The sequence below is a fragment of the Antechinus flavipes genome, chromosome 2 (assembly GCF_016432865.1).
Source record: "Antechinus flavipes isolate AdamAnt ecotype Samford, QLD, Australia chromosome 2, AdamAnt_v2, whole genome shotgun sequence".
Lineage (NCBI taxonomy): Eukaryota > Metazoa > Chordata > Mammalia > Dasyuromorphia > Dasyuridae > Antechinus > Antechinus flavipes.
This window is the reverse complement of record NC_067399.1, coordinates 87,287,011-87,301,593: the sequence shown is the minus strand read 5'-3', so window position 1 is coordinate 87,301,593 and position 14,583 is coordinate 87,287,011. Positions and strand designations below refer to the sequence as shown.

The 14,583-nt window shown below is 37.5% G+C and overlaps 2 protein-coding genes across 2 annotated transcripts in view; one reads left to right on the top strand and one right to left on the bottom strand.

Annotated features, from left to right (window-relative positions):
- The window catches only part of MTA3 (metastasis associated 1 family member 3), a 176,680-nt gene extending 165,928 nt beyond the window's left edge, over positions 1–10,752 (bottom strand). The window contains exons 1-3 of the mRNA XM_051975178.1: positions 10,660–10,752; positions 7,900–7,967; positions 263–356 (exon numbers count right to left, since the gene is read on the bottom strand). Of these exons, the coding sequence (XP_051831138.1) occupies positions 263–356; positions 7,900–7,967; positions 10,660–10,687 (190 nt within the window). The 5' untranslated portion in view covers positions 10,688–10,752. The remainder of the gene's footprint in view (positions 1–262; positions 357–7,899; positions 7,968–10,659) is intronic.
- On the top strand, positions 9,817–12,423 carry LOC127548025 (uncharacterized). The gene is made up of 2 exons (XM_051975181.1): positions 9,817–10,321; positions 10,642–12,423. Exons 1-2 carry the CDS (start codon positions 9,832–9,834, stop codon positions 11,004–11,006), a joined length of 855 nt encoding a protein of 284 aa, XP_051831141.1. The 5' UTR covers positions 9,817–9,831; the 3' UTR covers positions 11,007–12,423.
- Positions 12,424–14,583: the final 2,160 nt, after the last annotated feature.

Here is a 14,583-nt window from a genome sequence, read left to right as displayed (position 1 = left end):
TACTGTGCTAATTCTTTGTAAGGCACTTTAGGCAAAGGCCTCTATTTCTACATCATGATTAATTAATAATTAAGTGATGCAACCTACAAGAAAATTCTACTATAATCGACCACCAGGAAAATGTGTTAGATCTAAATGGATGAGAAAGACAGGTAGGGAAATAAGCAACTATAGAAAATAGAATAAAGTGCATAACACTCTCCACATAGTGCATAACCTAGAAAATAAAACTTTAAAATAATAAAAAAAAAAATTGACTTACTAGCATGCTTGTCTGCAAGCATTATAAGACTGTTGGAAATGTCTCGCCGTCTATAAAAGCATACTACTTTTGCTTCCACGTTGCCATTTGCCGTCTAAGAAAAAGAAAACAAAGTTATCTCTGCTGAATATTACATTCAAACAACTTCTAAAATAAGAGCATTATGAGTTTTCTTATATAATCTATTCAAAACTTCTATGTGATTAAATAAGTTTAAGAAAATTCATATTTAAAAGGAATAATCAACATTGCTCAGTTTCAAGAATAAATAGAATGTACACTCTAAAATAACATATTGACATAAATAAGCTGATATGATCTAATTTGAATGCTAAAATCTATTAAACTAGTCTGATTATGTACAAGAAACTAATTAAAAATTTTTAAACTAATTTTTGATGTTGATCTTCTCTCCCAATCTTTTCAAAAGAAGCATGCCAACCTGCAGGTCAACAGTCTTTCCTCATTTTTCGTCCTTCTAGTTTGATTCCAATGCTCTATTGGTACATGGGAACAAAATGACTTCATGATAACTACTAAGGCAAGAGATTCCACAAATCTATGATAGTCAATATTCTTAGTAGAATTTAGTTTACTTTCATGAGTTACAAACATATCAACTTTTTTTTACTCCTTGACTACAGAATATAATATAATCAATATTCAGTTATGATATAATTTACTGCAGCTGGTGCTCCCCAACCTCTAACTCTATTAATTCTGAAAGCTTTCAACAAAGTCTATCATTCACTATGAAGCTTCATTAAAAAAAAAAAAAGAACACCTAGATACAATAGAATGTTATGACTTCTATCTTCACACAAATTTTCCAAATACCTCTGAAAACTTGGAAAGACAACTAAATATAAATTAAAAGATCTAAGGAGACTATAAATGCAGCAGTAAAATTGTCAAATTTATGTAGTTCAACAGCAATATTTTAAAATGAGAAATGTTGTAGAAATATTGCTCCACAAAACTGTAATCATTTAAATCCTAGTCAAAATATCATATCTCAGAATACTAGGATCAAAACATACTTCAAACTCACCAATTCAGCAATCTTGTAAATGAAAAAGCTAAGCAAATACAAATCATCCATCAAAAGCCTCGACTACAAGCTAATTATTTTTGTCAAAGGAAACCCTAATGAAAATTTAAGGAGCATATATCACTATAGATTTAGAATCTGAAGACCTGGGCTTAACTTGTCTTCCCTATTGACAACCCAATGTCAGTATTTCTGGGTGTCAACTTTCTCATCCTCAACTATAAAATGAGAAGCTAGGCTAAATGACTTTTATAGTTACATTGTGCTTAAAATTTTATGATCTTGAGTGGAAAATATGATGACTCAACACTTTGGGTTTTTTGCACTGAATTTATCTTAAGTACTAGTAAGCACTACAAAGTTAATTTAGCCACTGTACCTGGCACAGCTTAATAAATACTTAGTGATAAATTAAAATGTGCTTATTCTTACATGGGGAGACACCTTTCAGTTCCACCTAATTTCTTCTTTCATTTGCTCTTGATGATTAAACAGTCAAACCCCAGAGTTACTGGTAGACATGTAGGGATATATAACTCAGAAAGGGGTGCTTTAGTTCTCTCACCTTTTCCCCACCAAGGCCTCTGGGCTCCTCCCAGCCTCAAATTGAGCTAAACATTTCAGAAAAATAAAGGTGGTAAAGTTTTTATGTTTCCATTCTTATCTTCGCAATCCATTAGGGGAAAAGAAAGAATGAAATAAAAATCTGATTGAGTCTTTCTGTCCCACTTCTTCCCAGTCCATGAGAGAAAAATAATGTCTAACTCCTCCAGCAATATTTCATTTTTCAAAGCTTTCCCTTCATTACTTAATATTCGTTGTTGTTGTTGCTGCTAACTCTTAATTTTTTGATTTGAGAATTGCACAGCTTTAGAGAACTGTCTGAAATCATATTGCTTGAGTCAGTAGAATAGGAAGTTATTTAATATCACTGGGGAAGATAAAAGGATAATTGTATCCTGACCTTCTCCATCTACAGACTGACTTCGAATTTACCCAGAGTCATAGAAATGGTAAACCTAAAGAGACCAAAACCTCCAAAGGGTCATCTCAGAAGCACTTTGTAGTGCTTACTAATACTACATACTCATAATTACTATGAGTCTCAACATCTCAGATCTACTCAGGCATAGATTGGACAATGCTCAACAACTTGAATCTAGGCTTATATCACAAAGGTTGGTCAATAATTCAATTAACTTCTTGATAAAGGGTCTTCATCTTTTTTTGTATCATGGACCTCTTTGATAATGTGATGAAGTCTATGGACATTTTAAAAAATATAAAATAAAATATAAAGGATTACAAAGGAAACTAATTGTAATGAAATAGTTATTAAAAAAAAAAAACACCCACATTTTTTAAAGTTCACAGATCGCAGGTCAAAATGGTTTGAGGTATGAGGAGCATCCCTTACTCCAACATTCATCCAGTAACACTGAGCTAATCAGCCAAAACTCCATTAGTTATTTTCTCCTTTTCAAAATAACGTTAAAAGATGCTAGCAATAAAAAGTTTTTAAGTATGTATTCTTATTGCATTGTTGGTGGAGTTGTGAACGAATCCAGCCATTCTGGAGAGCAATCTGAAATTATGCCCAAAAAGTTATCAAACTGTGCATACCCTTTGATCCAGCAGTGTTTCTATTGGGCTTATACCCCAAAGCGATACTAAAAAAGGGAAAGGGACCTGTATGTGCTAAAATGTTTGTAGCAGCCCTGTTTGTAGTGGCTAGAAACTGGAAAATGAATGGATGCCCATCAATTGGAGAATGGCTGGGTAAATTGTGGTATATGAATGTTATGGAATATTATTGCTCTGTAAGGAATGACCAGCAGGATGAATACAGAGAGGCTTGGAGAGACCTACATGGACTGATGCTAAGTGAGATGAGCAGAACCAGGAGATCATTATACACTTCGACAACGATATTGTATGAGGATGTATTCTGATGCAAGTGGATTTCTATGACAAAGAGACTTAACTGAGTTTCAATGGATAAATGATGGACAAAAACAGCTACACCCAAAGAAGGAACACTGGGAAATGAATGTGAACTATTTGCATTTTTGATTTTCTTCCCGAGTTATTTTTACCTTCTGAATCCAATTGTTCTGCAAATATGTATTGTATCTAGGATATACTGCAACATATTTAACATATATAGGACTGCTTGCCATCTGGGGGGGGGAGGGGTGGAGGGAGGGAGGGGAAAAAACGAAACATAAGCAAGTACAAGGGATAATGTTGTAAAAAATTACCCTGGCATGGATTCTGTCAATACAAAGTTATTATTAAATAAAATAAAATTTAAATTTAAAAAAAAAAGTATGTATTCTTATACTGCTACACATGTATCTTTCAATCTATTATGCAGAAATAAAAATGCAGTTAGAAATCCACATAAACAGTTCATGATTTCTTTAACATATCTTCCTTTCTTAAAATATCTATAATTTTGTTAGCATGGATACCACCAAAGCAGACCACAATTTCTCCTTAATTTAAATTTCCAGAGTTAGCTTTAGAGGAGTTGAGGAAACATATTTCTAAATCTTCTTTTCAGAAGAAAGGAGTCCCCTGCCACAGTTATGCCAAATTATCAGATTCCACTTATACTTGTTGACTTTGATCTTCTTTTTTCTCTTCTTTTTAAAATCTTTATTAAGAGAAATGGCTGTCTAGTTTGGGGGAGGGAAGGGAAAGAGTAGAGGGATAAGGCTACATTAAATTCATAAATGAAGAAGATATTTAAAAAACACACAAAAGATCAATAGATTTATCAATGTAGGTCTCCTAAGTGGCTGTGACCAAAACACTCTTCACGCTGAAGTCAAACTTCATAAATGTCTCTGAGGTTAGCTGAGATTATCCATGGGCAACATACATGATGTCCATCAAATGGGTCCATGTTGGATGGTTTGTCCAGTTTGGCAGAACATACCAGGACAGACCATACTTTGAAGGTCCAAGTCTTCCTGCAACCCCACACCCCAGTCACATTAATTCACTGTTGATAAAATTGTGAAATGTTCCAACCATTCAGGAGAATAATTTGGAACTTTTCACAAATGGAATCAATACAAACTGATGATCAACTGTGATGGACTTGGCTCTTTTCAATAATGATTCGAGGCAATTCCAATAGAGTTGTGATGGAAAATGGTCATTGATATTCAGAGAGAGAACTTTGGAGACTGAATGTAGATGGAAGCATCATATTTTCACTTTTCTTCTGCTCTGTTTTTGTCTGATTTTTTCCTTTCTCGTGGTTTTTTCCCATTTTGACCTGATTTTTTTTTTTTTGCACAACATGACAAATATGGAAATATGTTTAAAAGAATTGCATGTGCTGTCTTGGAAAGGGGGAAGGTAAGAGGGAAAGAGACCAATTTGGAACATAACGTCTTACAAAAATGAAAGCTGAAAACTATCTTTACCTGTATTTGGAAAAATAAAATACTATTGAAAATTTTTTTTAAAGATACAATGTCTTTTGTACTCCACAATAAAGCAAAAACATAATATTCTGATGGAAGTTTATAATATCTATAATAGAAATACTTCTTAGCTCACTTCAAACAATTATTTATCTTATCAAGATATGTTCATCAGGACCCAAGTTCAGCACAAAAAGGTTTCATTTTATATAAGCCTAAATTATATGACTGTAAATAATTACTATATTCAAATTAAGCACATTTATAACCTCTCGTAAGCTTATAATTCTCCTAAATACATAATGTTAAAGAAACAATAATATCATTAACAATAATTGACTTTATATATGGCTTTACACATACAAAATGCTGTGCATGTGTATGTATAAATGTATTGTGCATATAGTCACAGATACAGAAACAAGCACTCTCAGAGTCATGTCATACGATAGGTACTATAGTATTGTTCTCATTTTTACAGATGAGGAACCTAATGATGAAGAAGCTTCAACTTGAAGTTTCATAAACATCTTAAATTAAATATATCCAAAACTGAATTCATTTTCTTTTCCTCAAAGCTCTCCCTTTGTACTAACTTTTCTCTTATTTTTGAGGGTATCACTATCTTCCCAATTACCTAGGCTCACAACTTGCTATTACTTTTCAATCATTACTCTCTCACTTTCTCATACACACACCACTCTCACAATACTCAATTTGTTGCCAAGTTCTATCCACAGATTTTATTTCCAATATTTCATATTTTATACTCACTTTCCTCCTCTGACACTGTCACCATCTTTAAAAAAAAAAATTGGCCTTTGTCAGGCCATACCTGGACTATTGTAGTAACCTGCTGATTCATCTCCCTGCCTCAATTCTCTTTATTATAATCAATCTTTCACTCAGATATCAAAGGGATCTTCCTAAATACAAATATGGCCATTACACTTACACACTTATACACCCACACACACACACACACACACACACTCCTCTTCATTCAATAAATTCCAGTGTTTACCAATTCCAGGACCAAATATAAAACCCAATGTTTGCCTTTTAAAACACTTCACATAAGTAACCCATTTTCTACATTTCTAATCTTATTTCATTTTACTGTTTCATGTATTTTACCATTCAATGATACCAATGATACCTTTCTTGCTATTCTTTGAAGAACAACTTCGGACTCCTTGCACTTTTACTGGCTGATCCCCTTATCTAGCACATTCTCCCTCTTCATTTGCAATTCCTGGCTTCCAGGGTATTCTATAATTCCATTTTCTACAATAATTCATTCCTGTCCTACTAACCTCCCAATTATAGTAATATCTTCCTTCTAAAATTATCTTCTAGTTATCCCATCTAAACCTTATTTATACATAGTTTCCAAATTGTCTCCCCCACAAAATTGTAAGTTCCTCTCAGGCAGGTACATATTTACCTCTCCTTGAATTCCCAGCATATAGTACAGTACTTAGCACATTGTAAGTACCTAATAAATACTTGACACTTTGATGCAATAAAATTTGAATATATTAAAAAAGTATCAAAAAAGAATTAAAAGTTACAACTCAATATGAGTGACCTCTTAAATATATAGATAGTATCCATACATGTTAATGATCTACTTTAATATGAGTGATTTCCTAGAAGTTTATAAGAATCCAAAATACATTGGGAGCCAGCATGCGATGGTGGATAGAGTGCTGGATTTAGAATCAAAGACCTACCTTCAAATTCTGCTTCTGACAGTCACTAGCCATATACCAAGTCATATAATGAGAATGATAGTGTTGGGAAGGGCTTTGATGGCTATCTAGACTCAACCTCTGCCTAAGAACCTCCAAAGAGCTATATAACTCAATAAATACCTCTCAAGTAAGTCCATTCTACAACTGAACAGCTCTCATTGCCATTTCTGACATCAAATGTAAATTTGTCTCTTTAGTTTCCATCTATTATTGTTCCTGATTTTTCCTTCTAAGACCAAAAAGAACAAACCTAATACATCTTCAACACAAGAACTCTCTCACCTTTGAACACAGTTTCCATGCCTTAAGTTTTCTCTTCTTCATGCTAAACACTTCTAGTTTTTTCAATAGTTCCTCATATGACAAACTCTAGGCTTTCTTCAACCTGGCTACATCCTTCAGGATGCTTACTAACTTATTAATGTCCTTCTTAAACTGTGGTTCCTAGATCTGAACACAGCACTCTAAATCAAGGTTTCTTAAACCTTTTCTATTTGCAACCCTTTTTTTGCCCAAGCAATTTTTATGAAACCCTGAGTAATTAGGTATATAAAGTAGATATACAAATCAAACACTAATAATAAATCATAATTTTGTGATCCCCACATTCAGTTATGCATCCCCATATGGGGTTGTGTTTAAGAAGCTTTGCTCTAAATGAAGTCTATCAAATATAGGGTCAACCACAAACACCTGCTTCCTGAAAGCTTTGCCTCCATTAATATAGCTTCACATTGCATTAACTTTTTTTGGCTGTCATAACTTCACACAGTTAAATCACATGATCTAAATACATTAATGGCTCCCTTTCCCTCAAAATATCTTTCCATGCTGACCCCATCTTGTACTTGTGAAATTGATGTTTTGTACCCAAGTATAAGAACTAACATCTATTCTCAATAAATTTTATTTTACTTCATTCAGTTTAATGCTGTAGCCTTCCAAGATTTTTAAAAATTCTGACTGTCACCCAATGTGACCACTATATCTTCCAGCTTTGTGCCATCTACAAATTTTATGGGCATGATACCTATGACTTAATCAAGTCACAACCTCTGAACACTTTAGTTTTCTCACCTTTAAAAAGAATATTTGTAGTATCATCACAACTGCAGTGAAGATGAAATCAGATAATGTTAAAAAGTATTCTGCAAACTTCATGTCACTTTACAAATATCAAATGTGTTGTATTTAACAGCAATGGTTATTTTAAAAGAAATAACAGGCAACAATTCAGGACTCTAAACCATAATGCATTACAATTTGACATCATTCAAAAAGGTAGGGATCTAGAATTTAAATACAAAATGTTAAAATCTCTCATGGCTTTCACCTAAGACCATGTAAAAATTCGAGTATATCAAATCAAAGGAAAAAATTAGTATGTACCTTATTAAGTTCTTCTATCCTTCTGATTAGATATGGATTACTTGAGGAATTCTCAAAGTAGACATAATCTGCAAAGAAAGGTAAAATCTTCAAATTAGCATGTAAAAAATATTTTGTCAGTGATCTAATTCCAAAGCTCTTGGCTCAGTTCATTCACTGTGTAAAAGCAAAATTAACTAAGACATACAGTACATATATCACATATATAACCACAGGCAATGAATTTTATTTATATCTTTTATTTCAATTAACATAGTTAAGTGGGATCATAGATTTGCTAGGTAGAATGTTCAACACTGGAGAAAGGTAATCGTTCCTGTTCTCAAAGAATTCATCATCTAACAAAAAATAAAACATGCAAATATTATAAAATATGTACAAAATAAACTGGAGAGAATCTCAAGAGGAAGGAGAGAACAAGTTGAGGAACAGCAAGGAAGCCACTGTCCCTGGAGCAAGAGTACATGAAGAGGGAGTAGAAGTGGGAAGGGGAAGTAATCAAAAAAGTTGTAAGAAGACTGGGAAAATAACAAAAGGCCAGATTATGAAGGGTAAAGGCCAAACATAGGATTTTATATTTGATCTTGGAAGTGATAAGAAGCCACTGGAGATGACTGAATGAGGAATGATTTGGTCAGACTTGTACTTTAGGAAGATCATTTTGGCAGCTAGGTGGAAAATGGACTGGAACGTGGAGAGACTTGAGGCAGAAAAATCTACCAGCAGACTATTGCAATAATCCAAGCTCCAATTGAAGAGGGCCTGCAGCAATGTAATATATCCATGAGAACAGGTAAGAATTGGCAACTGACTGGCTATGAGGTGGTGAAAAAGACAGTGAGGAGTTATTTATATACCTGTGTTGTAAGCCTATGTAACTAGACCTAGAAGGGGCCTCAAGAGATCATAGATTACCACACTCTCAACTTACTGATGAAGAAACTGAGGCACAGAGTGTTTGATTACCCAGTTACACTAGGAACAATAATTTTTGAAAATCAACCCTACAAAAAGCTCTAAGTTTTAAGAAAGAATATGACTCACATCAAGTCATTTGATTCTATGTGACACAGGTGCTACTATTTATTCAGCAATTTACAGTGGCTTGCCCAGAATCACAGAGCTAAATTTAGTGTTCAGGGGCAATTCTAATCTGAATCCAATTCATGAACTCTAGTCACTAAATCAACATAATCAAGTTTAGAACTCAGTTCTTCGGACTTCAAAACAATGCTCTCTGCATTGCCCCAGGCTAATTAAACAAGCTTAGCTATAACTACTCAATCCTACAATAATAAATAGCACTCAATAGGCTCTCTAATATCCAATGCTAAATCTAAGATCCTATGAAGGCAATATGATGAAGACAGTAGGTACAATCATTTCCCCTCTCAGTCAATCTGCTTTTGACTATAATACAAATGTCTTCAATTTCCTCATACAAGAACTACTTGGTAACTTAAAGATTTCTAAGTCTGACATTTCAATGGCCAACTAACTTTTCAAAAATAGATTAACAATGAGAAGGGCTTAGTATAGCAAATGCTTGTGGACTTGAGAGTCACAGTAACCTGAAAAATTGAAAATATTTACGTGTTTTACAAAGGCAGAACTTTTAACATGGGCAAGGCTCGTTAGAAGGGACATCAAATTCTTTTGATCATTTCACTCCCTTTGGGCCCATTTAACATCACGGGTGGATATCAGAGCAAGAGTTCAACAAAAAAGGAAAAAAATTCTGAAGTATGATTTGTTGTCTCAATCTAATAGGCTCACTGGAAACTTCCCACTGTGTGTTTTATTTGAGAGGCTGGATTTCCATTGTTATTGTCTCTCGGTGTCTGTTTCCCAGTCTATCTTTTTTCCTGCAAAGTGGCCTCATTTAGCCAATACCAGTACAATTCCTCCCACTACTAGCCATGAGCTGAGCTAATGAGAAGAGAAGCAAGAGCAAGCCTCTCAGACGCAAGCACTGCACTCATCTCAATTATTATTTTGTCAGGAAGAGGACAGGAGGGAGTCGAGGAGGGAGAAAGTTTGTGTTTCACGTTATTACTCTCTTTTTCGAAGAGGCAGGCGCAAACTCAAGCCGCTGCTACTCCCCATCAGTGGACTACCTCCTGGGGGAGCTGGGGCCCGGACTGGGCTGGGCTGGGCTGGGCAGGGCAGAGCAGGGCCCCTGGGCGGGGAAGGCGGACAACTAGAGCTCTGCCCCTGCAGACAGGCCTGCCTGGCTCTCCCTCCGCCCGCCTGGCCGCCTCCTCCTGGGGCGGGCCGCCCCCACGCTCCCCCGCCAGGGGACGGATGGCCTGGTTCCAAACTCACTGGGCCCCACTGCCCTGCACCCACATTGCAGGGGGAAGAAGAGGAGATGCTCGACCGCCCTCACCACCAGGGGCTCCTACCCCAGGAGAATGGAAGGGTGATCTGCTCGTGATCTTGTAGGGAGAGAGGGGGCCCACACAGGCCCGGGGGGAGGGGGAGGCCCTGGCAGGCCCGTGGGCTAGGGGATAAGAGGGAAGAGAGAGGGTGCCAGGGGGAGAGAGAGACAAGGAGGGGGCGGCTACTAACAAGGTTGGGGGAGGGGACAGGCGGGGGCGGCCCTGTTTCCCTGGGAGAAGGGGTACGGGGGGGAGGGGCGGCCCTTGCAGGCCCAGGGGGAGGGAGGGGGTTTTTCCCTCCCCCCTCCCCCACTCTCTTAAGTGGCTAGGGTTCCAGCTCTCCCGCCCCCTCTTCCCCCAGGCCGGGGTTCCATCCTACCTCCGACCCGGTACATGTTGGCCGCCATGTCCGCCCGCCCGCCCGCCGAGCCCGAGCCCAAGCCGGAGCTGGAGCCGGAGCCGGAGCCGGAGCCGGAGCCGGAGCTAGAGCTAGAGCTAGAGCTGGAGCCGGAGCCTGAGCCCGAGCTGAGCCCCGCCCGCCGCCGCGGCCGCTTCAGCCTCAGACGCCTCCGCCTTCGCAGCTTGCTGCTGCTGGTAATGCTGCTGCTGCTGGTAATACTGCTGCTGCTGCTGTTGCTGCTGCCGCTGCTGCCGTTGCTGCCGCTGGCCGCCGCCGCCACCGCCGCCTCAACCGAGGGGAGGGGGAAGGGTAGAGGAGCGGGGTGAGAGAGGAGGTAGAGGAGGGGGAGGGGAAGGAAAGGGAGGGGGGAAAACGGCCCGCCCCCCGGGCCCTTGACGGGTTAATAGGGCCCTGCCCTCGAAGGGGCGGGCGTGGGTGACTGGCGGGAGATCGCGGGGAGAATCTTGAGGGGACCCTGGAGAGAGAACTAGGGGTCTGTCTATTTCAGGGTGTTAAAACCTTTAGGGAATTTAGGATAATCTCAGTCCCTACGACGTCCTCCCTTTTCCCCTCACTCCCACCCCTTACACACCTGTATGCACAGTTGTTACTCTTACTCAATCAACCCCTTTAGGTTCAAGCTCAGTAGCTACCTTGGGAGCTCGTGTGTTGTTGTGTGCTGTAGTTTGAGTGTACATAAGCCAAATGTAGAAGTATTTCTAAGTTGTGTTTCCTCAACTGCATGTGGGTATAAGTTTACTTGGCTAGTCATGCAAGGCGAGAGAGTCCGGTACTCCTATTATCTTCGAAGTGGGAGGGAGCCTATAAGGACCTTGGTTGGGAGCCTGAAGGTTGGGGGTAAACAAATGTCTTGACTTCTAAGAGACTACATCGATATGTAGTTCCAGGACTGCCCCTGGGAAACGAACTTCCTCCAAGGCTGCAGACAAAGGGTCCCATAAAGGCCGGCATAGGTTCAGAAGTGTGCAAATTGGGGGGTGGAGGGGGGGGCGGCGGGGAAGAACCCTAGGAGGGTGGAATAAAGAATGATGTTTTTCTCTTGCTATTATGTTTGGAGATTTCAGCTAACCTTCCTTTTAAACTACGAGGCTTGTCCTGAAGGTTGAAGGAATCTTGTACTGTACTTCCCCTTGGACTAGATACTTTAGGGTACAAGGGAGGAAGTGGGCGGGAGGGGGGGGAGGAGGGTAAGCAAGTGGCTTGGTCCCTAAGTAACAGCATCATTATGTAGGTCCAGTTCTTGTCCTTTTGTCCCTTGGAAATTCTCTGCCTTCAGAGCTGCAGAGGGACCAATGAAGGTAAATATGGCCGCAAAGAAGTAGGAATCCAGAACTAAAGCGGGTGGGGGGCAGCCGACAAGATAGGAGGACTACTTTTCCATCATTAATGTTAGGAAAACTTAGCTATCTTTCCTGCCAGCCCCATTAGTAAGAACCACATGACAACTAAGTTGGTAATGATGGACAGTAACAAGGTATTTGCAGCTAAGCTTTCCACTGGGTCGTTATTTTTCCCAATTTGGTCCTTTAAACAAACCACTTGGTTTTGATATTCTTCATATCTTGACAAAAACAAGAAACCAAATAAAGTCTGAAGCTAGCTAAACATCCCCAAATGAACTTAAGCAACCTTATTTAGTGAAACTAAACTGTTCCTGAGCTAACTCGAAGGTTCCAAACTGTTCCCAAACATTGTTGTTTAATAAACATGAAGATGCCCCCATGCTGTTGTTCCTTCTTTGGAGTTTCTGACTGAGAAACAGCCGTCTTTCACTAGTTCCAAGCTCCAGGTTCTGTAGATATTTTTAATCTCCAAAAGAGAAAAGCTATTCTTTTAGTTTTATGACAAATTGTTAATTTAAAACAATAAATATAAAAATTTTCTGATGAATTAAATATTTTATGTGTAGCCAAACTAAAGAGGTCAAGCAAATAAGAAAAAAGAAATTCAACTTTGCAAAGACTGCATAAACAAGGGTTTTGTGAGTCTTTAATTCAAAATCTTTCCATCTTCTCTAGGAAGAAAAGTAACTGCAATGATGGGATAATCATTGAGCTTAAAACTATCACAGTTGTTATAATAAACTTTTATCAAAATATTCTCTGTGGTAGGGAATTTCTATCTGTCTATTTCAAAGAGGAGCCAGGAAAAGCTGCTTTATTTGGTATCACAGAACCCACAAAACCATAATCAGTACATATCTTAGCATAACCATCACTTTGTATCATCTTCTGAATCAACAAGGCCTAACAGATAATGATGCAAAAAGGGATAACCCCTAAAACTCAGTTAAAAGGTCTTTTCTCCTGTGCTTTCTTCCAGAATTCAGCAAATAAGGAGAGAGGATCTCTCCTTTTTGGCCTCTTTTCCTCCACCTGACAACCTACAGCAGAAGCACATGGCAATGATAAATGATGTACTTGTATAGACCTTAGATGGTGTTTAAGACACTATTCCTGAACTCCAACCTAAGAGAAATGGTTGTGAATTCCATAAACAAAATAATCCTGGCATCTATATTACTAACTGGGAAACTTTGCAAGTTAACTCCAGGACAATTTCAAATTTATTTCTGAGTATAAATATTCAAACACCAGGATCCTAGAGAACAAAGATTTCTTCAACATTTAGCTTCTTGGAAAATAAAGAGACTCACCCTTAAGTATTTACCTAATCTAGTCTAACTGCTCTTCCCCATCTTTTTTTTCCTTGATATTATTTTTACTTCTTCATGTACCACATTAGAGATAATAATGTTAGAATCCAAATATAGTGAACTCACTGTCTTTGAGGGAGAAAATAGGTGATTGAAGAAAAAAAATCTCTAGCTTTTCCATTTTTCATATCGTCCTCCCAGTTTTATTCCTTAATTCTCAAAGGATTATCTGGCTTTTGGTGATCTCTTGGCAAGTTTTCGATAATTTTTTTTTACTCTATCACTTTTCCTATTTTATGAGATGAGGTTATAATACTTATAATCTTTCACTATCTTTCCCTTTGAAATTTTACCAAAACAAACAAACAAAAATGTAAACTGCCATTGTTTTTGACTGTCATATTTCTGCTTGGCAAGAAGATCATTATTCTACATAACTGAGAAATTTTCTGGTAGTTTTTGGCTTCCTCATTGTACCAAATTATTTACACTAGTTAAATTTGATGGTTGTTGAATTGAATTGAATTCTATAAAATCAAGCTATATTGCTTTTCTCAATTCTAGGAAAAAAATTAAAACTGGTAAGAATTGTTATCTCTTTTGGTAATACTGATGAAACACTCATTTAGGAAGTAGAGATTGTCTATGTTGATGTCTATTCTTTTAATTATTTCCTATTCTTTTTTTTTGTTGAGTAAAAATTTTCTGATGAATTCTATATTTTATGTGTAGCCAAACTAAAGAGCTCAAGCAAATAAGAAAAAGAAATCCACCTTTGCAAAGACTCCATAAACAAGGTTTTTATGAGTCTTTAATTTAAAATCTTTCCCTCTTCTTTAGGAAGAAAAGTAACAGCAATGATGTGATCGTTATTGAGCTTAAAACGATCACAGTTGTTATAGTAAACTTTTAGCAAAAGATTCACACCAATAAGCTTAAATTCATTTGATAGATTAACTTAATAAATCCCATTTCTACTGATCATATTTCAGTAGTGTTCCTGAAATGTTCCATAGAATTCACATGACACTTTTTGGCTTAGGTGGTCATATATGTATGTAAAAATTACAGTTTTAGCCTGTTTTAGCCCTGTTTGGCATTTGTGAATAACTAAAGCAAAACAAAACTTATGAACAATAAATCCCTTAGTAAGCTAAGTATATTCAAGTCTTCTACCCACTTTAATTTCTACTTTGATTGGTTCAAAGTCATTCATCTCCTCCCCA

Coding starts and splice junctions, on each gene's coding strand:
- LOC127548025 (XM_051975181.1), top strand. CDS start 9,832: ATGAGAAGAGAAGCAAGAGCAAGCCTCTCAGACGCAAGCACTGCACTC. Junction 10,322..10,641: donor TACCCCAGGAGAATGGAAGG/GTGATCTGCTCG, acceptor CTCTTCCCCCAG/GCCGGGGTTCCATCCTACCT.